The sequence below is a fragment of the Aquarana catesbeiana genome, linkage group LG04, assembly GCF_042186555.1.
Source record: "Aquarana catesbeiana isolate 2022-GZ linkage group LG04, ASM4218655v1, whole genome shotgun sequence".
NCBI lineage: Eukaryota > Metazoa > Chordata > Amphibia > Anura > Ranidae > Aquarana > Aquarana catesbeiana.
Window position 1 is genome coordinate 328,868,397 of NC_133327.1, and position 25,501 is coordinate 328,893,897.

At 44.4% G+C, this 25,501-nt stretch overlaps 1 protein-coding gene across 2 annotated transcripts in view; it reads right to left on the bottom strand.

Annotated features, from left to right (window-relative positions):
* Positions 1-25,501, bottom strand: part of SNX14 (sorting nexin 14) — a 135,430-nt gene that overhangs the window by 46,923 nt on the left and 63,006 nt on the right. Inside the window, exons 16-19 of one of the 2 annotated variants that reach the window (XM_073626894.1) lie at positions 22,281-22,307; positions 19,623-19,755; positions 15,155-15,356; positions 9,616-9,699 (exon numbers count right to left, since the gene is read on the bottom strand). In XM_073626894.1, the coding sequence (XP_073482995.1) occupies positions 9,616-9,699; positions 15,155-15,356; positions 19,623-19,755; positions 22,281-22,307 (446 nt within the window). The remainder of the gene's footprint in view (positions 1-9,615; positions 9,700-15,154; positions 15,357-19,622; positions 19,756-22,280; positions 22,308-25,501) is intronic. The other variant, XM_073626895.1, reaches the window with a different exon arrangement.

Below are 25,501 nucleotides of genomic sequence, written 5' to 3' on the forward strand. Positions count from 1 at the left end.
CAGATGCAATTAATCCTGTATATTAATTTCTACAAAATGCTCTAGTAAGCCTCAAAATAGATCCCTGGCAGCTAAAATGATAAGTTTTTAAAACCATCCAGGAACGTGTGATTACCAAACACCTATTCAGAGCCCAAGTATTAGGCTAAATGCACCCCTAATGCCAAAACTGCTTGACAAATCATGACTTTTTTATTTCACTTTCGCTCATGTGGTTCGTAAATCACTGGGGCATGAATTGAGGTAAAATCTCCCAAACAGCAAACAAAACTTAACAGAGGAAAAGAAGAATTTGAGGTGGCAGTTTCACTGTAGTATGTACTTTTAGTCAACTGAATCGATTTGTAGTTTTATTGATTTGATACGCATTTTATTTAATTTATTTACCCTGTAGAAAGTGGGTTATGCATTTAACTCAATTTTAATTTAATATAAAAAAGCAGCTCTGACTACAAAACTCACCCTCTCTCTGATACTGTTCCCTGCAGTAATTGTTGTCTGCCACTAGAGGTTACCAGTCTTCCAAATGAATGACAACCAGAGTTGTTTAACTCACTTCCTGTGAACCCAGGGAGTCAGAGACCTGTCCTCTGGAGGAACATCATCCAACCATCCTGAGTTCACAGGGAAAGGCTGCATTTAGCGTTTCCACATGATTTTGTGGTGCTGCTCTGTAGAATTCAGGACCCACCCACTGCTAAGAACAGGAGAGAAGGAAGAGGACCTGAGAGATGTGATCAGACTGAAGACTCACAGGAAAAAAAAGAGGTAAGTATACAGATTGTGAGTGTGCCCAAATGTGGTCAATGTCTTATGGCAAAAGGAAGCATGTTACATTCTTTAGAGATAGACCAGTTGGATTGGTACTGTATGGGAAGAATACAGATGATGTATTTATCATAAGGAAAGAAAGAGAGGAATCCTTGGTATTTTTCCTAAATTGTCAAAATGAGAATATTGTGACATGGAAACGACATAATTAGGAAATGCATTTTTTAGATATAGAAATTTTTAAGGAGGTGCAGAGTTTTTTTTCACTGAGTCAATTTAAACTGTAAGAAAACTGAGCAGGTTTAAAAATAAAACAAAAACAAAAATGTTGGGACCTTTTCATTAAAGGGGTTGTAAAGGCAGAAGGTTTTTTATCTTCATGCTTTCTATCAAACTCAGTTAGCCAATCAGGAGAGAGAGGGGGTGGGGCCAGGCCGCAGCTCTGTGTCTGAATGAAAACACAGGGCTGGAGCTTGGCGTGGGTGCCCCCATAGCAAGCTGCTTGCTGTGGGGGCACTCAACAGGAGGGAGGGGCCAGGAGCTCCAGCCAGGGACCTGAGAAAAGGATTATTCCGGCTGTTCTGTGCAAAACCAACTGCACAGAGCAGGTAAGTATAATATGTTTGTTGTTTTAATAGAAAAAAAATCAAGACGTTACAATCACTTTAAGGACCCAGAGTTTTGTACAGTTTTACTCGAGAAACCATTATTTGTATAACAAAAGATACAATGCAAATCTCATAAACCCAGGTTTTATTCACAATGGAATACAGAAGACATATCAAATGTTTAAAGTGAGAAAATGTACTATTTTAAGAAAAAAAAAGGCAATTTTGAAATTGACAGCAGCAACATATCTCAAAAAAGTTGGGACAGGGCTACAGTGCAGTACATTCAGTTTAATGGAAAGATTAAAATTGTACTTACATCAATAAAAAATACTGAGGCATCGAAAGAAAAACCCTAAAAATGCTGATTTGCGTTCCACCTGCGCTCCAAACAATGGAAGTGACGTGTCGTGGAAAATCCCACTATTAGAGGCTCCTCCATCTTTCTCTTCAGGTCACTGAGATAATAGGATTTTTTAAAACAGCTTACCTGTAAAATCCTTTTCTTTCGAAGGACATCACGGGACACAGAGCCACAGTAATTACTGATGGGTTATATAGGTATCACTGGTGATTGGACACTGGCACACCCTATCAGGAAGTTCAACCCCCTATATAATCCCTCCCCCTTGCAGGGATACCTCAGTTTTGTAGCCAAGCAATATAGTGTATTAGAAGAGGGGCGGGACCTCTGTGTCCCGTGATGTCCTTCGAAAGAAAAGGATTTTACAGGTAAGCTGTTTTTAAAAATCCTATTTTCTTTCTCGAACATCACGGGACACAGAGCCACAGTAATTACTGATGGGATGTCCCAGAGCAATGCTACCTGAGGGGGGGGGAACCACGACCAAGTAGGGTGCAATCAGACCTGAGGACCCTGTACCGCTGCCTGCAGCACACTACGCCCAAAGGCGATATCCTCATGCCTTCTCACATCCACCTGATAGAATCTGGTGAATGTATGAACTGAAGACCAGGTTGCGGCCTTGCAGATTTGAGCCATAGAGGCCCGGTGATGCACTGCCCAAGAAGCACCAATAGCCCTTGTGGAATGTGCCCTGATCTGAAACGGAGGAATCTTCTGTTTCAAACCGTAAGCTTGAATGATCAACTGTCGAATCCATTTAGAAATGGTAGCTTTTGACGCTGCCTGTCCTCTATTGGGACCCTCTGGCAGCACAAACCAAACATCCGTCTTGCGGATCTGAGTAGTTGCCCCTAGATAGGCCTTAACTGCTCTTACTACATCCAACGAATGTAGAGATCTCTCTTCCGGAGAACAGGGATCTGGAAAAAAGGAAGGTAGAACAATGTCTTGGTTTAAATGAAAATCAGAAACCACCTTCGGTAAAAAACTAGGATGAGGGCGTAGTACCACTCTATCCTTGTGTATAATCAAATAAGGCTCCTTACAGGAAAGAGCTGCTAATTCTGATACTCTTCTAGCAGAAGAGATGGCCACCAGAAAAATTAATTTCCTTGTCAACAAGACCAAAGGAATCTGACTTATTGGTTCAAAAGGCCGTTTCTGTAACACAGCCAGGACCAAATTCAAGTCCCAGGGGTTTAGGGGCGCTTTAACCGGAGGATTAAGACGCATCACCCCCTGCATAAAGTTTCGGACCAAAGAATGCAAAGCAAGTGGCCGCTGAAATAATACTGATAAAGCAGAGACCTGGCCCTTGATGGTACTCAAGGCCAGCTTCATCTCTAATCCCATCTGTAGAAAATCAAGGATTCTACCTATGACATATTTCCTGGGATGCCAACCTCTGGATTCACACCAGGTTATATAAGCCTTCCAGACTCTATGATAAATCATCCTGGAAGCTGGCTTCCTTGCATTAACCAAGGTAGATATGACAGGACCTGAGAGCCCACGACTCTTCAGAACGTGGGTCTCAATAGCCAAACCGTCAAATTTAGCGTTTGTAAGGCAGGATGGAACACTGGACCTTGAGATAACAGGTCTGGGCGTTCCGGTAGTGTCCACGGGGAACCTACCGTCATCCTTACTATTTCTGCATACCAAGTCCTTCTGGGCCAAACGGGGGCCACCAGAAGTACCGACTTCCTTTCCTGCCTGATCCTGCGAAGGAGTCGTGGTAGTAGCAGAATAGGCTGGAATGCGTAAATCAGTGAGAACCGATGCCACGGAATCACCAACGCATCCGTCCCGCATGCAAGAGGATCTTTTGTCCTTGCCACAAATCTGTCTATCTTTTTGTTGAATCGGGATGCAAAGAGATGTACATCTGGAACCCCCCATCTTTGGCATATGGCCCAAAAGACATCGGGATGCAGAGACCATTCCCCTGGAAGTAACTGCTGGCGACTTAGATAGTCCGCCTGCCAATTTTCTATTCCCGGGAAGAAAACTGCCGATATGCATGGCACATGCATCTCTGCCCAGACTAAGATCTGGTTCACCTCTTTTTGAGCAGCTCGGCTCCGGGTGCCTCCCTGATGATTGACATAAGCCACTGCTGTGGCATTGTCGGACTGGATCCTGACCGGACAACCCTGTAGCCTGATAGTCCCGGCTTTTAGAGCTAGATGTATCGCCCGGATCTCCAGAATGTTGATGGGTAAGGTCCTCTCTGTCTTGGACCATACCCCTTGGACCGCAGCCTGTTCCAGAACTGCTCCCCAACCTGACAGACTGGCATCTGTTGTTACCACCGTCCAGGTAACCGGTAGAAAGGATTTCCCCTTCTGCAGGTTTTCGGGTATGAGCCACCAATTGAGGCTCTGACGCACCGCATGCGACAGGTGCATCGGAAAGTCTAATGCCTGAACCTTCTTGTTCCAGGTCGACAGAATACTGTGTTGCAGCATTCTTGAGTGAAACTGAGCATAGGGAACTGCTTCGAATGAAGACACCATCTTCCCTAGTAGCCTCATACAAAGGCGGACTGAGGGACCCTTCTTGGTCCTTACTGTCAGAATCAGCTCTCTCAAAGCAGTGATCTTTGCCTGGGGTAGAAATATCTTCTCCTGGCTTGTATCTATAATCAGACCTAAATACTCCAGTCTTCTTACTGGTTTTAGGAAAGACTTTTCTAAGTTGAGGATCCAACCCAGGTGTTCTAGATACCTGACCGTGGTCCTCAAGTTTCCCTTCAAAGAGGCTACCGACCGGTCTATCAAGAGCAGGTCGTCTAGGTATGCTATGACAGCTATACCCTGAGCCCTTAATCTGGCCAGAGGAGGAGCCAAGATCTTTGTGAACACTCGAGGTGCAGTGGCTATCCCGAAAGGCAGAGCCACAAACTGGAAATGGCGCCCTCCTACCTCGAAGCGCAGAAACTTCTGATGAGCAGGAAAAATGGGCACATGCAGATATGCATCTCTGATGTCTATTGATGCCAGAAATTCTCCTCCCTGCAGGGTGGGAACTACTGTTCGAATTGATTCCATGCGGAAGGATTGAATCCTTAGGAATCGGTTCAGATCCCTTAAGTCCAGAATGGGCCTGACATCCTCATTTGGCTTTTGGACCGTAAAAAGGTTGGAATAGAAGCCCAATCCCTGGTCCTTTGCGGGAACTATCATAATGACCTCCTGCGACAAAAGTCGCTCTAACGCTAGAAGGAGCGACTGCTTCTTCTCTGGGTCTCTGGGAACATTTGATCTGAGGAACCGAGGAGAGGGGAATTCCTGAAACTCCAGCTTGTACCCTAAGGTTACCGTGGAGATTACCCATCTGTCCTGGAAGTCCTCCTGCCAGAGCTCTGAGAACTGTCGCAGTCTTCCCCCCACTCGAGTGAGCGGGGGCGCCCCCTCATGCAGAGGTCTTAGTGTTTTGCCTAGTAGGCTTCTTTCCCCAGGACTTCTTTTGTCCCTGGGGTTGACTCTTGTCTCTGGACCCCGATGGAGGCGGCCGTCGAGACTGCCTGGAGGCTGAAGCCCCCGGCGCTGGGGAAAGAGTCCGTTTGAAAGAGAGACGCTTACTCTTCTTCTTGACAGGTAAGAGAGTGCTTTTCCCACAAGAGATTCTCTTGATATAGTTATCCAAGTCCTCTTCCAACCAACCTTGCACCACGCAATGGAAACCCAGCCAGTAGCTTCTTACATGGTGCTTTCGGCTGACCAATTTTTCAACCATAGGATTCTACGTATATGCACCAACCCCAGTGAAAGACGGGAGGTTTGCACGATAGAATCTCTAATGGCGTCAACCACAAAGCATAAGGCCGCTGGAAGGTTAGCAAACCCCTGGGCCTGCTGTTCAGGTAATACTTTGATGACCTGCTTAACATGGTCTCTTAAGTATTGACAGACTCCAATCGCTGCTACTGCAGGTTGGGCCACTGATCCTGCTAAGGAGAAAACATCCTTCAATAGGGATTCCATCCTTTTATCTACAGGATCCCTGAGCATCTGAGCATTGTCTACAGGACAAGTCAGGCTATTATTTACGGAGGAAATGGTGGCATCAATAGCCGGTATTCCCCACATTTTAATAAACTTTTCTTCCATCGGATAAAGTGTTGAAAACTTTCTCGGCGGAAAAAAACGTTTGTCTGGGTGATCCCACTCAGAATAAATAAGCTTTTCAAGTAAAGTATGAACAGGAAAAGCATGTGCTGCTTGGAAAGGTTTCAGTGACCCCAAAGCAGAAGAGGATTCTTTAGCAGTTTCAGGTATGGGCAACTTGGAGCAGACCAATCCAGTGAGGATCTGCACTAAGACTTTCTCCTCTTGGGAAGTCGCAGAGGGTCCCTCTCCACCTGAATCCTCCACAGAGGAATCATCCATCCCATCCCGATCCTCTGAAAGGGATTCATCTCCTTTATCCCAGAGCTCCTCTGTCTGAGGGTCTTGGGGAACAGAGGAAAGCCTAGTGCGTTTTCTTCCACTGAGTGAAGACGTAATCACGGCCATTAATCTTTCCTCTAGACCATTAATGGTTGAGGAAAAAACCTCTTGTGTAATATATACAGGGGCTGAAGTGCCAGAAGCAGGTGTAGCCCCTGACCCCGATGGCTCTCCCTGGCTAGCCGTCCCTGGCCCATCTTTAGGGGGGGAGGATGCTGCCGACAGGGGGCCCTCAGAACCTGAACGAGATCCCCTAGTGTCTCTGGTTCCTGGGGTGCTTGAACCTCTTCTACCCATAGTGCAAAGCAACAAGGTGTGAGGTATACAAATGAACACTACCCGCTGAGCGATGTAGTCTGGCTAAAAGCCTTGCTACACAATGCTCAGTCTGGTGTTACTTCAGTAAATGCTGCCTAGGAGAATGCCTGTGTCCCACCTTACATGCGACCGTCAGCTCTGTGTCTCTCAGAAGGCTGAGTGCACCTGTACAGAGTGCCTTTAATAGCCTGCAGCTGGCCTGAGTGGGAGTCTAAGCACTCTGTACTGACGTCCCGCCCCCTCCTCTACCGCCCCCCCCCCCCCCCTCGAGTTTTGAAAAAAACGAGCGCTTCCCGCGCTGCCGACTCTCCTGTCATGCTTCCGGAGAAAGGCTGGGGATGGGGGGGGGGGAGGGAGGGAGGCTGGTAACAAGATCTGCCTGAACGGCTATCTTGAGAGATGGTGGCCATTAGGCCGCAGAGCCCGGGTGGTATAACCACTTTCTAGACCCCTGTGGCCCCTCTCTAGCCTGGGGGGGAACATTCAAACATGAGAAATCCCCCTTTCCACCTTACCTGTTTGCAGCCTGCTTGAGACGCTGGGACATAAACAGCGATTACAACAACTGAGACAGAGTCAGCATGTGTAGGTTTGTGCTCTTGGCAGCCCCCGGTGGTCACAATAGGCATAGCATGCATTTACCTTAAAGGAGAAAAGCCACTAGAACTCAAAAATTCTGTGGAATCTCCTCTTACCTTATCCAGCCGCAGGGTGCTGTTTACACAGACCCAATCTTCGCCTCTCACGGTGGGCTCCGTTTGAAAAAACCGTCAGAGACTGGGGCCCCCATCAGTAGGGGGATCCAACAGTTCTGGGACCGTAAAGCACCTCGCCAGAAATTAGGAAGTTTAAAGCCATTTTCTGATCTGCGGGGTCCAGCTCTCTAAAAAGAGAAGCATTACGGGTAAAACCTCGTTTCTTCGGACAGGAGGCCCGGGTACCATTCAATTCGGCCATGAAAAGACACTTTGAATGGATCCGGTTCGCCTGGCTTGCCCCAGTATAGGATCTTAGGATATTCCCTTTGGAGCTCAGCACAGGACATCTTTACACGTCCATCACCTAAGACACTGGCGTAAAAACTGAGGTATCCCTGCAAGGGGGAGGGATTATATAGGGGGTTGAACTTCCTGATAGGGTGTGCCAGTGTCCAATCACCAGTGATACCTATATAACCCATCAGTAATTACTGTGGCTCTGTGTCCCGTGATGTTCGAGAAAGAAATTTCTATTTCAGTGGCAGATCGGTGGCCCTTTACTTACCCAGTGCCATTTATGAATGGAGCCGGATAAAGAGCCATCGGGCAGCCAATCTGCCAGGTGTTTGTTGTGTACCCAGCCGTCATTAGAGCAGGTTAAGGAGAGAGATCAGTACTTATGAATAGGCACAGAATGAACGGATCAGCAGCTGCATTCCCATTTTAGGGATTTTCATACCATTCTGGCATTTTTATATTAACAAAAAGTAAGAGAGTTTTTTTTTTTTTTTCTAAATATTTGGCATGTTTTACTTTTTATTTAAAAAAAACAAACAAAAAAAGGTGGTTATTAAAAGCAACCAAAAAAATGTCTCAAAAAATGATCTAAAACTCATTTGGGTACATCACTGCATGATGACAGAGTAATTGATGGTCAAACTATCACAGTGCTGAAAACTAAAAATGGCCTGGTATTGAAAGTATATTATAGGCCAGGGGTCCCCAACCACCGGGCCGTGGCCTCTCTGCAGTCGGGCCACAGGACAGGTGCGGCATGAGAGCCGGGCAGGCGGCATGTCAGAGCCAGGCGAGCGGGCGGCATGAGAGCCAGGCGGGCGGGATATCGGCGCTGGGCAGGCGGGTGGCATGAGAGCCAGGCGGGCGGGATATCGGAGCTAGGTGGGTGGGCGGCATGAGAGCCAGGCGGGCAGGATATCGGGGCTAGGCGGGCGACATGAAAGAGCCGGTGTTCTGTCAAAATAGCGGGGTAGATGAGAGAAGCGTGTGGGGGGATGAGACAAGCGGGCGGTGAGAGATGACATCTCTCTGCCTGCCCCGCATCACCGCTCTTTCGCCCTCACAGCTCAGTCTCTTCAATGTCGGAGGTGCAGCGAGGAGCAGAAAAGACATCATCTCTCACCGCCCGCCCCGTATCTCACTCTCCTTCCCAAGTTCTCTCACTCAGAACTGGCCTCTGTACTAAATGGACCAATGCTGCCACCAATGCAGTGGCAATACACATCTGGTGGCACTGGCAGTTGACGTGGCAAGTGACAATCCACATTTGGTGGCACTAGCAGGCGACGTGGCAAGTGACAATCCACATCTGGTGGCAGGCGACAATCCACATCTGGTGGCACTGACAGATGACGTGGCAAGTGACAATCCACATCTGGTGGCACTGGCAGGCGACGTGGCAAGTGACAATCCACATCTGATGGCAGGCGACGTGACAGGTGACGTGGTAAGTGACAATCCACATCTGGTGGCACTGGCAGGCGAAGTGGCAAGTGACAATCCACATCTGGTGGCAGGCGACATGGCAAGTGACAATCCACATCTGGTGGCACTGGCAGGCGAAGTGGCAAGTAACAATCCACATCTGGTGGCAGATGACATGGCAAGTTACAATCCACATCTGGTGGCACTGGCAGGCGACGTGGCAAGTGACAAACCAGATCTGGTGACAGGCGACATGGCAAGTGACAATCCACATCTGGTGGCAGGCGACGGGGCAAGTGACAATCCTCATCTGGTGGCAGGCGACATGGCAAGTGACAAGCTACATCTGGCGGCAGGCGACACGCCCAGGGCTCCCACTGATTCTGCCTTATGGTGATTTGAACTATTTCATAGTATATTACAATGTAACAATATAAACAATGCGCTTCAATCATCCTGACACCATAAAAAACATGGTGCCGGGATGATTGAAGCGACAACACCAGCCATTGCCCCGTCAAATTGCCCATGAAAAATCACCCCCCCCCCCGCCCTTGGTACAATCTTTTTCCACGCAGCCGGTCCCCGATGCCAAAAAGGTTGGGGACCGCTGTTAAAGGCTACTCAAATGGTTAAATAGATATGACATTAATGTAAGTCCAGAGCATAGAACATACCATGGAACTCCGTGAGCTTTGACTCCAGAACATAAAATTCTATGTACTTTCTGTACACACACCAGTTTTCGGCTTCATGTCCAACTGAAAAATAACAGGGAAATTAAATGAAGTGTGAGCTATAAAAGAGAATTGCAGATGCTTAGTAAAAAGCTAATACATTGGATATATACATATGCATTCAACAAATAAGAGCAGTTTGTCATCTTGCTACATTTGCAGGGTCTAATAAAGCATCTTGCTTCCACCAAATATGATTTATATGTTTAGCAGACCATGGAGGAAAACAGGGAACTATAAATGATTAATCCAATATCTGGATTAAACCAATTTATAGGTAAGCAATAATAAGAGTAAAACAAACAGTTACACTTTCAGAAGTGCCTAGCATAAACATATGCCAGCATTAAAAATGTAAAGATCTGTGTAGTTTGTCCCATACATACATACGCACGTTATTAATAGAGCACACTGCACAATTTCTGTGCTCATTTGCAGTAGAATTGTTTCCTGCATTGTTGATCTTATCAGCTCATAGAACTAGTGCTACAGTAGATGCATTATTACAAGTCAAAAGACAAAGTAAGATAAGGGAGGAGGAGTAAGCGATTCCCTGCAGAATTGTTGCTCAAGTCATATTTTACACAGCATAATGTGAGTATAGTGCTGCCATCTACTGACTGGCTGGGGAAAGGGCAGAACACAGCTTTTTACAGAGTTGTACTGTACCTAAGCTTAAAGGAGAAGTCCAGTCAAAGCTCATTTGGCTGGGTTTCTCCTATGGATCACAGGAGTGCAATTAGTTTTGCACTCCTGTGGCCCGTTTGCAGCAGAGAGCGGACTGAAGTCCGCTCTCTGCTGACGTCACAGGAATCAGTCCAGGCACCGCGTCACCCCTACTCTAGGAGTCTTGATCCGCCAGTTGCCTGGACTGACACCCATCTTAGCCTCTCAGCGAGCTGCTGAGAGGCTGAGACGGCCGCTCCCTGGCCCTCCACAGCTCAGTGCACCAGTGAGCATGGAGGAGCAGAGTGGAGAGCTGCTGATTGACAGGCAGCAGCTCTCTGCTTGGGGAGCCAAGAGAACCAAGCCATTGGCGATGTTCGGTGGCTCCGTTCTCAGTGCAGAGGCACCAGGGGAGAGATGTAGCATCAACCTAGGTAAGTATGATACTAAAAAAAAAAAAAAAAAAATCCCATACTTCTCTTTTAAAGGCAAGTGTAAAAGGGCCTATGCAGGCTAAAGGTTGATAGCTGAGTAATATTTCAGTCGTCGTCATAAAAAAATCCTTCATAGACTAATGACAATCTGTCTTTCCTCCATATGTAATGAACTTGACCTAGTACTTTTTACATTTTTTGGAATAAAGTTAATGTTCTTAGTCTGCACTTAACTCAAATATATGTACAGTGCCTTGAAAAAGTATTCATACCCCTTGAAATTTTCCACATTTTGTCATGTTACAACCAAAAGCGTAAATTTATTTTATTGGGATTTTATGTGATAAACCAACACAAAGTGGCATATAATTGTGAAGTGGAAGGAAAATGATAAATGTTTTTCACAATACACGTTTTGTAGTTTATGTCATTACATGTACATCCTGTTCTATACAATATGTAGGCCGTACAACACGTAGATTGAGGGACCGCCTCCATGACATTGAGAAGAATCACTCCACAAATATAGCCAGACAATGGAATGAATACCAGCATAAAGATACTTCCAGTCTGGCTATTCAAGGCAGGAAGTCTAAGATCACTATGCCATTAAGAGGGGGAGCCAAATTCAGATTACTATGTAAACGAGAAGTTTTCTGGATATTCCATCTAAACACCAGAAAACCTATAGGCTTAAATTTCGACTGGGATGTATCACATTTTTATGAATAGATGTGACAACTAAATCAATCAATATACATGTACACATTTGGGGTATAAAATATGAGCCAATCTCTAGTACTTTTATTTTTGTTTAGTTGGAGCACTATATGTTGAGACAATAGACACTACAAATATTTTATTATTGTATGCACATAGCTCTTTAAATGAATATCTTTAAATAATTACCTGTAATTTTAAATATACACGTTTAGAAAGAAATAGCTAAGGGGGTACCACATCCAATGAAAACGGTTGGAAAATTGTTTTTGGACATTTGAGCTGACTTTACCGATACCAAAAAGGAACACTATATAGTTTTACAAAAAGAATTGTTTATTTAATGTTACAAAATGGATAAAAATATCCAAAAAAAGTGCGCTTGTAAGACCGCTGCACAAATACAGTGTGACAGATAGTATTGCAACGACCGACATTTTATGCTCTAGGGTGTAAGAAAAAAGAAAATGTATAATGTTTGGGGGTTCCAAGTAATTTTTTAGCAAAAAAAAAAAAAAAAATGTTTTTAACTTGTAAACAACATATCTCAGAAAGAGGCTCGGTCCTTAAGTGGTTAAAGACCACTATATGCATCATTGGCGTCCATTAAGCAGGCTGAACAGCAAAGGTTAAACCCGAAGTGAGGGGTGAATACTCACTGAGGCGTATACAAGCCTTGAAAGGTCTTTTCATCTGGTAAGAGGATATATTTGCCCTGTCTATCCCATGGGGAGCACTGGGTGTTGCACCTGTTGGTAATTGGTAGAACGGTTCTTTTTCTTCACTTAAGGACTTATGCTGGCTTTTGGACATTACTTCTTTTCATCACAATATTTCATTAACATTTTTGATTTTATTTTGGTGGACTTTTTGTTTTTTTTATCTTTGTTCAATATATTGAGGAAGCATCTTATCACATATGCGACAGCGCTACACGTTTGGTTCTATATTTTGCTTTCATGGTGTGTACATATTTGTGAGTGCTGCTGTTTTGTCATGCATTTATTAATTCATTTATTTATTTCATATAGCACACTAAGCACATTTTCCTTATATATAAAATCTAGTGGAACCAATTGCCTTCAGAAGTCACCTAATTAGTACATAGAGTCCACCTGTGTGTAATTTCATCTCAGTATAAATACAGATGTTCTGTGAAGCCAACAGAGGTTTGTTAGAGAATCTTTGTGAACAAACAGTATCATAAGGGCCAAGGAACACACCAGACAGGTCAGGGATAAAGTTGTGGAAGAGTTTAAAGCAGGGTTAGGTTGTTAAAAAATATCCCAAGCTTTGAACTTCTCATGGAGCACTGTTCAATTTATCATCTGAAAACGGAAAGAGTATGGCACAACTGCAAACCTACAAGGACATGGCCGTCCACCTAAACTAATAGGCTGGGCAAGGAGAAAATTAATCAGAGAAGCTGCCAAGAGGCCCATGGTAACTCTGGAGGAGCTGCAGAGATCCACAGCTCAGGTGGGAGAATCTGTCCACAGGACAACTATTAGTTGTGCACTCCACAAAACTGGCCTTTAGGCTGGGTTCACACTGCTGTGTGGAGCTCACAGCAGGGGTCCGGGAGTCCCTGTTCACTGTTTCAGGTCCGAATTTGGACCTGAAACCAACCAGAAGACACACAGGACTCCTGTGCAATTTGCTCCGCAACCATCCCGGAGCTGTGTGAACTGGCTCCACTGAGTGCCGGTCACAGTCTCCTGAAATGCAAATTAGATGTGGCGAAACCTGCATCCAATTCGCAATAGTGTGAAACCAGCCTTATGGAAGAGTGGCAAGAAGAAAGCCTTCATTGAAAGAAAGCCAAAAGAAGACCGTTTGCAGTTTGCGAGAAGCCATGTGGGGGACACAGAAAAACATGCGGAAGAAAGTGCTCTGGTCAGATGAGACTAAAATTGAACTTTTTGGCCTAAACGCAAAATGCTATGTGTGGCGGAAAACCAACACTGCACATCACCCTGAATACACCATCACGGTTGTGGGGATGCTTTTCTTCAGCAGGGACAGGGAAGCTGGCCACAGTTGATGGGAAGATGGATGGAGCCAAATACAAGGCAATCTTAGATGAAAACCTGTCTGCAAAAGAGTCTGCAAAAGACTTGAGACTGGGGCAGAGGTTCACCTTCCAGCAGAACAATGACCTTAAACATACAGCCAGAGCTACAATGGAATGGTTTAGATCAAAGCACATTCATGTGTTAGAATGGCCCAGTCAAAGTCTAGACCTAAATCCAATTGAGAATCTGTGGCAAGACTTGAAAATTGCTGTTCACAGACGCTCTCCATGCAATCTGACAGAGCTTGAGCTATTTTGCAAAGAATGGGCAAAAATGTCACTCTCTAGATGTACAAAGCTGGTAGAGACATCCCCAAAAAGACTTGCAGCTGTAATGGCAGGGAAAGGTGGTTCTACAAAGTATTGACTCAGGGGGCTGAATACAAATGCACGCCACACTTTTCACATATTTACTTGTAAAAAATTGTGAAAAACATTTATCATTTTCCTTCCACTTCACAATTATGTACCACTTTGTGGCACTTTGCCCAATAACATACACTTACATTTTTTGGTTGTAACATGACAAATTGTGCAAGGCACTGTATATACAGTATATTTAATGGTCACTTTCAAAAGTGTATTTCCTACACTAACTTTTCCACCTTACATTATTTTTTCCTGCCTTATATTGTACAGTGCAAGCACACATTCCTAGGACTTGTTCAATAATACATTTTACTGTTGCATTTCTAAAAGGCAACATATTTTGTAACATCCTTTATTCAATATTTTATACAATATGATCTCAAATGTTACCATATTGTGGTCCATTAGTGACCAACTGCTCCCATACCTGTTCTTAAATGTAAGGAAATGGCATAAACAGCAGAGCTTCCCTTTTACTTGACTCATTAACTACATATATTACTGTTTTACTAAACCCAGGACCCTGCATTCACCATATCTGGTCTCCCACAGTACACAGAACATGGAAATGCAATTATTTTAGTAAATATAAACTGCCCTTTCTCCTCAGCAGTATATAGCAGCAGTCCTGTGACTTCTATCGGTTTCTGACCGAGCACTGGTTAAAGCTTGTAGAAGTGGTTTTCATCCTCCTCTGACTGTTCTACGACAGTGCATGACCCCTGACCCTCTGTCTGGACACAGTGCTAATTGGCCCTGCGCCAATCACATGCACCCTGCCAAGAAAAAAAAAATCTCTCCAGCAACACAAACCAAACTGAGCATGTGCAGAGTGCCCCTAAGGCTCTGTACGATCAGCAGATGGATTGGGGACTGTGGAAGGAGAGAATCAGAGAAGACAGGATCAAACAGCCTTTTTACACAATGCGGAGGACTAACCAATTAGGTTCCACAGTGAGTATAACAAACATGTTTTACTGCATATACAGATTGATTTTACTGTTGTGGGTTTAGTAACACTTTAAGTTTACTGCTGTACTATGTGGATACAAATCTACATATTTTATTAGAACCAATAGATGGAAGATTTGGCTCATTCAGAAAGGGTAAAGGAAGTGTGTTTTTTGTGTGTATTTTATGAGGCTTGTGCATCATGTGTAACTGTATTTGAGACTTATACAAGAGAATTTAGTTATACTTTAAGTTAACACAGTACCTGCTTTTCTGTCATTTCTTTCAACATCTATACAAAACACAGGTATTCTCTCTTTTCGAACTCTCTTTTCAAACTCATCATAGAAGTCCACATAAGGGATGCTGATTTTCCATGCAGAAAGATTACGAGGTGTGTTGGGAGTAGTTGCAGAAAGAACCTCCACAGGTGAATCATCTTCTAATACCACAATACCTTCTTCAATCTGAAAGAGGACATAAGGTACCTTCAGAGAACAGTACTATAAAAGAAGCAAACCGCAGCAGAGAGATTTCACCAAATCACCTCTGTGAATTGCTCTTTATTGCTAGACTGTCCACATTGTATTAAATAATTGCTCAAACATGTCCAAGGACAGCTTTTAAGCCAGTCTGATGTTAGAGAATATGTTGCTAACATTAAAGAAAGCTCCAGCTAAGAGCGAATAAAAAAAAAAAATGCCTCCAGCGGAGCTTTATACATCCTTGATGAATCTACCTTTATTATGAAAAACACAATAGTCCCAGTGCTGCAACAAGAAAAGCTGCAATCTGACCACCCCTTAAAGAGGTAGTAAAGTTCTGGTAGTAAACTAAAAAAGGTGTCCCCGTACAGGTTTAAGTCATAATATACTAATATGCACTGCATATTAGTACATTATGACAGACTTACGCTTAGTACACAACATTCAGTTTTTTTCACTGACCGGTCGGAGCCCCTATACTAACAATAATCCAATGTTAGTACAGCGATCTGCCCCGCTGAGCTGTTGTGTTATGACAGGAGGATGCTCCCCTAGGCTTAACCTACAAACAGGGCCCTCCAGCTCCCTGGCGCTTCCATCTTCACCTGGTCTTCCTTCCAAGTTTGAAACCTTCGGCCACTTGAAAGGCTAGGCAGCGGTGACATCAGTCCTGCGCATGAGCACAGGAGTCACATAGCGATGGCATGCAGAGCGTGTAAATGTGGTCTGAGCTGCGCATATGTGGCTCAGATCACATTACATGCTGACAGGCAGGGGGAGGTTTATGACAGAAGAAACCTCTATTTATGATATAAAAGCTCTGCCTGTCAGCGGATTTTGCATTTATTAAGTGCACTATCACTTTAAAGTGCACCTGTACCCAGACTGTAGAGTATGTACTGTGGTATATGGGGGGGGGGGGGGGGGGGCATTCTGTACACAGGATGCTACAGCTGCAAGGAAGTGCAACAGCTACTTGTGATTGTAGCCATATTAATGCATTTGCAACAAAAATAACTGAATACTGTCCATAACACTTTTTATTTGCACTAAGATATAAAAAGCTTTCAGGGCGTTACCTTCTTCTCAGTCCAAGAAGTACTGATACACAAAGTTTTAGCAAGATGTTGAGGAAAAAAAAAACACCCACACATACAAAGCAATGGTAATTGAACTGGGACAGTTAAGATAAGGAAAGGAGTGGGATATGGAATGGGGATTGGGTATTAGAGTAAAGCTGGTCACTCGTGGGTCAGTTTTTTCATTCAGCCACCGGTCAACCACCGTCAGAATACACTGATCAGCGCTGCAGCCGATTGGCTACAAGCACTGATCAAATGAAAATTTTCCAGCAAGACTGTTCATGAAAAGTCGATGAAGGTCATGAACAGGAACAGCCATTGATGGATCAAAATTCAACTGGTCCTTGCTGAACCGGCCAAATTTCGATCCACATATGGCCAGCTTTAATGGATAAGTGTCACAATTTACAAAAAATGTGGCCGAGTGGAGCTTCGGCTGCGCCACTCATTCACTGTGCCCTGTGAACGGAAAACAACAAGGTCCAGAAGCCTTTGCTGCTGTCAGCTTGTAATTTTCAACTACCATAGTGCTGTGGGGCGCCGTGGTGGTTCATTCTCTATTCTTGTCAGATTGTATCTGCTTGCCCATATGGGATGTATGGGCACACAGATACACTGGCAGATCTCCTGTAGACCTGCATGGCACAGTGCTGGTGCAATGCATTAGAGCAGGGATCTCCAAACTATGGCCCTCCAGCTGTTGCGGAACTACACGTCCCATGAGGCATTGTAAAACGCTGACATTCACAGACATGACTAGGCATGATGGGAATTGTAGTTCCTGAACAACTGGAGGGTCATAGTTTGGAGACCCCTGCTTTAGAGGCTCCAAAAAATAAATGCACATTTTTTTACCTACCAAAAAATGTGCATTTAATATTTTTTTCTAAAAAGTGCACTTATCCTTTAAAAGAGGTGAAAATTATCATAAAACTGATAGATAGCGATTGAGAAAAAGAAAACAAAAACCGTATGATCAGCATGTGTGTGTGTTTTTTTTCTTAGAGATTGTCCTATTCAACATTTTGCTAAAACCTTTGTGTTATCAGTACTGACTGGACCAAGAAGAAGGGAACACCCTGAAAGCTTGTCATTTAAATCAGAACTACAACCAAAACAGAGAATGTAATCTGCTTAATCTACAAAGATCTTAATGTCCTCACTTATACAGAGCCAATCAAGTTCTTACTAACATGCCAAGAACCCAGTACCATTTGTACTATGTACCAATTTGAAGCTCAATTTCTTTTCATGCCTACCTTGCAGGGGGCTGCAAAGTTCTAGTAGCTTATGTGTAAATGAGGCTGAAATCAAAAGGCTATGAGGGGAATTTACAAAAACAAGAGAAGACAGAAAGTTTGTTCTATTAAAGTGGTTCTAAACACCTGAAATGAAAAATAAACAAAGCAAACCCTCTACACTCTGTACTAGCCTCAATCCAAAGCACCTTGTGCGATTCCTGTCTGCTGCCTCTTCCCTCTCCTTTCTGCATAAGTAACATCTGACAGATTATGCCAACATCATAGAATCCCAGGGGATGGTGCCTCCCCTGCCTCCCTCCCCTCATCCCACAACAGAGGTGATTGATAGCCTCAGCTGTGCATGTTTTCCTATGAAATTGTATAGGGGTGTGTCCTTTCCCATTACCAAGGTGTCATATTATACTCAGCTCTGTGCTGTGCCTTCTGGAGCGGAGAAATAGCCTTAAAGCGGAGCGCCGCCAACATTTTTTTTTTTTAAAAGTCAGCAGCTACAAATACTGCAGCTGCTGACTTTTAAAACATGGACACTTACCTGTCCAGGGCGCCCGCGATGTCGGCACCCGAGGCCGAACCGTCTCTCCGTCCTCGGGTGCTGCCGCCTCCATCTTCGGTAAGGGAATCAGGAAGTGAAGCCGTGCGGCTTCACTTCCCGGTTCCCTACTGCGCATGCGCGAGTCGCGCAGCGCAATACGGATGGTCCCTGCTGCCTCTGGGACCCGTGTGTTTCCCAGCAGGCAGCGGGGAGGGAGCAGGAAGTGGCGTAAATAACCGCAGATTCTGCGGCTATCTATGCCGGAAGTGGGTACAGATACCTGTAATATACAGGTATCTGTACCCCCCTCCCCCCTGAAAGGTGCCAACTGTGTCACCGGAGGGGGGGAGGAATCTGATGAGTGGAAGTTCCACTTTTGGGTGGAACTCCACTTTAAATAAGTGTCCTTTGAACTGCTGCAGAGGAGAGAGTGATGCACATAAACAGATACAACTTATGTAGTAGGATTTGTTTCATCACTGTGTATTAACTGAGGCTTGTCACTTCAGTGGGTATCCAGAAGACATAAGGGTTTACAAACGCTTTAAGTTTTAAAAATGAAAGCTAGAAGCTGATTGGTAACAATACATAGCTGTTTCCAGATTTTGTCTGCTCCAGTCTTAGTAAATGCCACTCTATGCTTCGGGCTGCTTCTGATACTGTTCATTTCCATGCCTCAGCTTAATTTAGCACATATAGAATTAAGATATACCTGTTGGGGTTTTAATGACTTTTCGCAGGGTTCTGCTTTAAAGTGTTTGTTAAGCCATTTATTTAAGTCTATGCCAGCCCCTCTATTAGGGCCTGGCATAGCACACTGTGTAAGTCTTTTATAAAAACGAGCCTTTGAAATACCTGTTTAGAGCTATCTTCAGGCCGGTCACATGACTCGCGGCCGCTGTACAGCTCCGATGGATGGCTTCTGCAGGAGGGCCCGAGATCTCCCTCTGACTTCAGCTGGGGAGATCACATGGCCGCTCAGCCCCTCCTGAAGTAGCCCTGGAAACTGTCTGAGAGTCACGTGACCAGACTGAAGATCATGCTAAACAGGTATTTACAAGCCTCATTTTTAATAAAGACTTACACAGTGTGCTATACCAGGGGTGAGGGGAAGAGAGGATAGCAGAGAGCAGGGCTGCTTATGATGGAGGGATGTACTCTTTAATCTGCTTTAAGGGACCAGGATCTGTTTTTATTTTTTTTGGGGGTTAACAAACACTTTAACATTTTTTATATAACTGCAACATACAGTAAATGAATTAAAATGGATTGTAGAATATTTGAAAATAGCAGATGGGCATATCTATAAGAAACAGAATATGCCTATTGCAATAAAATCACGATGAACAAAGAAATAACCCTCTTTACTTACAGCATAATCATCTCCCTCTGCCAAGGCATAACTAGGCAGCATAGCCCCTTCCATGGCTGTGCTCTTGAAGACTCCTTTTATTTTACTGCCAATTTTTCCAATCCCAGAGGGTTCTCCTCTTTTTTGTGTGGTCCTGAGATAAAGTACATCAAAAATGCATCAAAGCTTCATGACTCAAGCTAATAAGTCCTAAGGAGCAAATGTTGATCAAAAATAAAAGTATTTTTGTGCTCAAAGGGTGCATGTTAGAATGTAGCAAGAAACATGCAAACAAATAAAAAATTATGCCAGTGGCCACTTAAACATGGAGTTTCAATGCACTGTATGCCTTTTTATATTTTTAGTATATTGTCAGTGTATATTATTTTATTTAGTTCTGGCTAAGTAGGAGTTAGGGACCATGTGAAAAAGAAAACACTAATGCAGCCACCACACCCAGCAGCAGTAAGCTGCAATATACAGGCAGTCCCAGAGTTACGAACGGGCTAGGGACTGTAGGTTTGTTCTTAAGTCGAAAATGTTCGTAAGTTGGAACAGCATGGGCAGAACGGCAGATATGTCGTTTTCCGATGTTCCGTTGAATGTGGCCGCCGTCAAAAAGGGCCATCGAATGTGCCCACCGTCGAAAAAGGATCCGTCGAATGTGCCCGCCGTCGAAAAGGTTCAGTTGAATGTGCCCGCCATCGAAAAGGTTCCGTCGAATGTGCCCGCCGTCCCGTTCGTAAGTAGGAGTCGTTCGCAAGTCAGATATTCGTAACTCTGGGACTCCCTGTATTACATTTCTGGTTTAGATACACTTTAATCTTTTCATAAGTAAGGTTTTACACAGTGGTGGCCCGTAAATAGGGGGCACACGGGCGCCGCCCCCCCATCCATGCATCCGGCCCCTCTTTTTTTTTTTTTTTAAGCACATGATTAGAGCCTGCAGCTCTAATTTGCTTCAAAAAAGGGTGGGCTTGGGGCGCAAAGGGCCCACCCACTTGTGTGACAATAACAAATTAATATTCTTTCTTGTCTTCCTGATTTTTCCTCCCGGCTAATCGGGAAGCAGATTGGCCAGGGAGTCCTAGGAATCCCGGCCACTCGGGTCTCAGTCAGGACCCACTTCCTATTCGGCCTGGAGGAGAAGCAATGACCCCAGAGCGAGGAGCTGCAGCCCAGAACCATGCCTGCCTGATCTGCCTCCTTCCTAAGGTAAGGAGGCCTCTGATCACCGCCGCATTTCCGTCTGTCACCCGCGCGGGGGGGGGGGGGGCTAATCGCTACATACCCGTCCGTCTCCCAGTTTGCCGCCCAACACAAAATATTGAGCACCAGCCGCCACTGGTTGTACAGCTGTATTAATTTATCAGACTATTGAGATTAATGCATATGCTCAGTGGTGGCCATCAGTCTATAGCAGTGGTCTCAAAACTGCGGCCCATTGCTAAACTTTAGCTGGCCCTTGAGGCATTATTTCTGGCACTAACACCAACATTTGGGCACTATTCCTCCCACTGACACCAATGATGGGGCATAATTCCTGCCCCTGACACCAACGATGGGGCACTATTCCTCCCACTAACACCAAGTATTTTTCCACCAAATACCAAAGATGGGACATTTGCTACTGCCCCTGGGCACAGTCCGGCCCCCTATAAGTCTGAAGGACAGTAAACTGGCCCTTTCTTTAGAAAGTTTGGAAACCCTTGGTCTATAGCAATAAAAAATAGTAAAGTAAATGTATCTTTTCTTTCCTGTCCTACAGATGTGCTCGGTGTAAAATACTGCCATCTAAAAAGCAAAGCAGTAGAAATTGTAAAGGCTGTCAGTTAGTATGGAGGAAGATACAGCACATAAATTGGTATCTTTTCATACAGGTGAGTCAACACTGGCATTCTCAACATCACAATTACATTCATATTTATATAAAATATCCAGGCAGCCATGTTAGAAGGATCTTCTGCCAACATTTCCAGGTCCAGCATAGTCATTTGTTGCCATGCTTTAAGTGCAATGACATAACAGCCAGGCATACTGCCTTTACAAGTCTTACCTGTTACTTTAAAACATGGATTAATACAACCTGTCAAAGAAGCCTTTACTTTAACTTTTGGCTTCATTTTAATTTGATGCAGAAACAGAGGTCCCACTTACTATAAAGTTACTATTGTTTAAATTTGAATGTAAAGGCAGTATATGTTTTGTTTAAGAGGGCTCATATCCTATTTTCACCCTTGATAGTATGTATATACATTATTTCACAGTTTCCAAAGCATATAATGAGCCAATAAGTTGTGGATGGCTGTTGCTGGTCTCAACCAAAAAAATGGTGTAGAAGCCTACTTCAGTGCAGATCTTGTAATTATAGGTTTTCTATGTTCTATACCAGGGCTATCAAGTTCAGCTGCAGACAAAGGCCATATACTGTCCTGATTTTTGGGTAAACACCTTGATAAGGCATCTAAAAATGACTTTTTTTTTACTGTTAAATGTATAATGGTATACAGTATATAATGGTTCTGAGTATGTGAGCGAGTCATGATTACATACACCAGGTAGAGTGAAAAGAGGACATAAACTTCCCCTAAGACAATGAAGTGTAGACATAAGAAGTACAAAGGTGCAATCACGATACTACACAGTGAAGCAATTCCAACATGCTGTCAGAAAACTCACCGTATATCATCCAAACTTAGGCTATTTCTGCAATGGGTACACGGAAATACAATTTACAGTCAATGTTAAAATACAAGCATCTTGCTTGATCAGAAAAAGAAGGAATGTTTTATTGTATCACAGAATGGAACAGTTGTTGTACTGGAACAATTGAAGTCACTTATTCACACCTGTCCTGCCACAGTTCCTCCAATCTTTGCTCTGTTTAAGAGCTACAGAATCAATCTGCACATCCAAGACACTGGAGAACGTTTGATGCCTGTGTCTCTCCCCTCTGTGGTTCCACCCACTGACCCCTGTCTCCTGTAGTGACGTGGGGCCTGGCTGGAGGAAGTGTGTTGGATGTGAAGAGGCGAAAAACAAAGGAACAAAAGTCGAGACAGAAGAGTGTATACATTCTTCCTTTAAGTTAGTAACAGAGCTGCTTTAAAGCAGCTGCACCTTTCTTGTAAAATGTATATTGTAATGAGCCTTATTAAATCAGTGTTATAAAAATACTATATCTTTTTTTCATTAAAAAAAATATTTTGCCAAGGTCTGCCTAACTTGATAACGTGGTTGTAAAGGTGAAAGTTTTTTTACCTTAATGCATTACATGAAGCTCCCCCCTAAATACTCACCTGAGCCCAATCTCGATCCAGCATTATGCACTTCTGCAATATCTCTCCTCCCCTCTCCTGGCCCTCACAGGGTTGGCAGAGAGCCATTGGCTCCTGCTGCTGTCAGTCAAAGGGCTGAGTCTGAATAGACGCAAACAGCCTGGCTCGGGATTGAGCCCATGGGTACCCTATAGGAAGCAGCTTCCTATGAAGGCACTCGGCGGGGGGGTGGGCGAGGATGCCAGAAGAGGAGGATTGGGGCTGCTCTGTGCAAAACCATTGCATAGAGCAAGTAGAATTTTTTTTTTTAATTAAAATAAACAACAGGAAGCTTTACAATCTGGTTTACTGTTGCTACAATAAAAATGATGGACGTTTACATCATCACTGTTTTTTGTGGAGGAAGAAGTACACAGGAAGTACTCTCTATGCTCTAAGTCCCAGCATTCAGTGCACTAGGAGAAACTCAGCCAACCGGTCAGTTAAAGGTGTGGGGGGTGAAGAAGGGGAGCGGATTTGTTGAAACTCGAACATTACCAAAATAATGCTTGCTTTCTATTATCTTCGCCTGAGTGTGCAATTACAGAGACAGGTGTATTGCCCTTCCATGGTAGAATAGGGAGCATGTGAATGTTCCACCAATCAGCAGGAGGGACAAACAGAAGGTGAGCAGCCAGGGGTGGGTTTCCTTTGATGCACAGACAGAAACAAAGAGGCTTCAACTGTTAGTCTCTCCTAAAAATGTTAACTGGCTATTATGCTGACCCTCTTGAACCTGTATTTTGAATAAATGACCTGGCACTGGTATGCAGATAATGACTTTTCTGATAGGCATACTTGTTCCAAGACAATGACACAGTATTAAAAAAATGGAGTGGGTCAAGATTATTGTCAGGCAACTAGTATTTTCAGAGAGATCAACAATGGCAGCTCTCATTTTTCTCTTTCAAAGGGTTTACTTTAAAGTAGAACTAAAGGCAAAACTTTTTCATTTTGGATAGAGTAAGAGAGGGTTATAACCCATCAGTTTTTTTTTTCCCCCATCTTTGTCCCATTGGGGAGAATTACCTTCACGTCCTCTCCCATACCCTAAACAGGAAGTGAGAGGAAATCCCTCCAAAGGTAGGGAATCTCGGGATGTCACCAGAACTAGTGTCCCCAATTAGAATATTTCCACTCTATTCCTATTCTGGGGACAACCCAAAATTTGTGATTTTCTTCTGCGTTACCTCTTAGTGATAACAGTAAACAGGATAAATAGGGACAGTGAATCTCCCTAACAAGGGCACAGACAGCAATAAAAATTCACAGGTGTTCTAATCGCTCTCTACACTTTTAAAAAATAAAAATTGACTTTAGTTATACTTTAACCACTTCAATACCAGGCACTTAGACACCTTCCTGCCCAAGCCAAATTTCAGCTTTCATCTCTGTCGCAATTTGAATGACAATTGCGCGGTCATACAACACTGTACCCAAAAAAAATTTTTATCATTCTGTTCCCACAAATAGAGCTTTCTTTTGGTGGTATTTGATCACCTCTGCGGTTTTTTTTGTTTGCGCAACAAATAAAAAAAGACCGAAAATTTTGAAAAAAACAAGTTTTTCTTTGTTTGTTAAAATTTTTTGTAAATAAGTAAGTTTTCTTCTTCAATGACGGCCACTGATATGGCTGCACTAACGGGCACTGATGAGGTGGCACCAATGGGGTGGCACTGATAGGCGGCACTGATGGGCACTCGTAGGCGGCACTGATGGGCACTCGGAGGCACTGATGGGCACTTATGGGTGGCACTGACGGGTAATTATGGGTGGCACTGCTGGGCATCACTAATGTTACATGTTATATAATGGTGCCAGTCAGTGCCCATTTGTGGGCACTGATTGGCACAGATTGGGCATAATTTGCACATGTGGATGGCCATGGGGTACATACCTGGCCATCCACATGTTGCCCCCTTCCCTGGTGGTCCTGGCGGCTTCCCTGGTGGTCTAGTGTGGGCATCCGAGGGGGGGCTGCACTGATAAACAATCAGCGCAGACCCCCCCTGTCAGAAGAGCCGCCGATCAGGTCTCCTCTACTCACCTCTGTCAGACGCGAGTGAGGAAAAGCTGATCAACGGCTTTTCCTGCTGACATTGTGATCAGCCGTGATTGGACACGGCTGATCACATGGTGGCTCTTTACCAAGATCGGGGTAGCGGTGTGTCAGACTGACACACCGCACCAATGATCCCCGCGATGCACGCCCCCACGGGCGCGCAGCGGCTGTTATCCTAAAGGATGTCATATGACGCCTAGCCAGGATAACTGAACCACCGGCCGTCATTTTGCTATAAGCCAGGTGGGAAGTGGTTAAGCATTCCTATTACATCGTATCCTAGGAAATGCATTGTTATGGGCATTGGGCATTATTGCATATTGCAGAAGCCAGGGAATCCTCTAGACAGGGACAATGAGGGTCCTTTCACACTGGGGCAGTTTGCAGGCGCTATTGCGCTAATAATAGCGCCTGCAAACCGACCCGAAAGTGCCGCTGCTTTAATTCCAGTGTGAAAGCCCCGAGGGCTTTCACACTGGAGCGGTGCGCTGGCAGGACGGGAAAAAAAGTCCTGCCAGCAG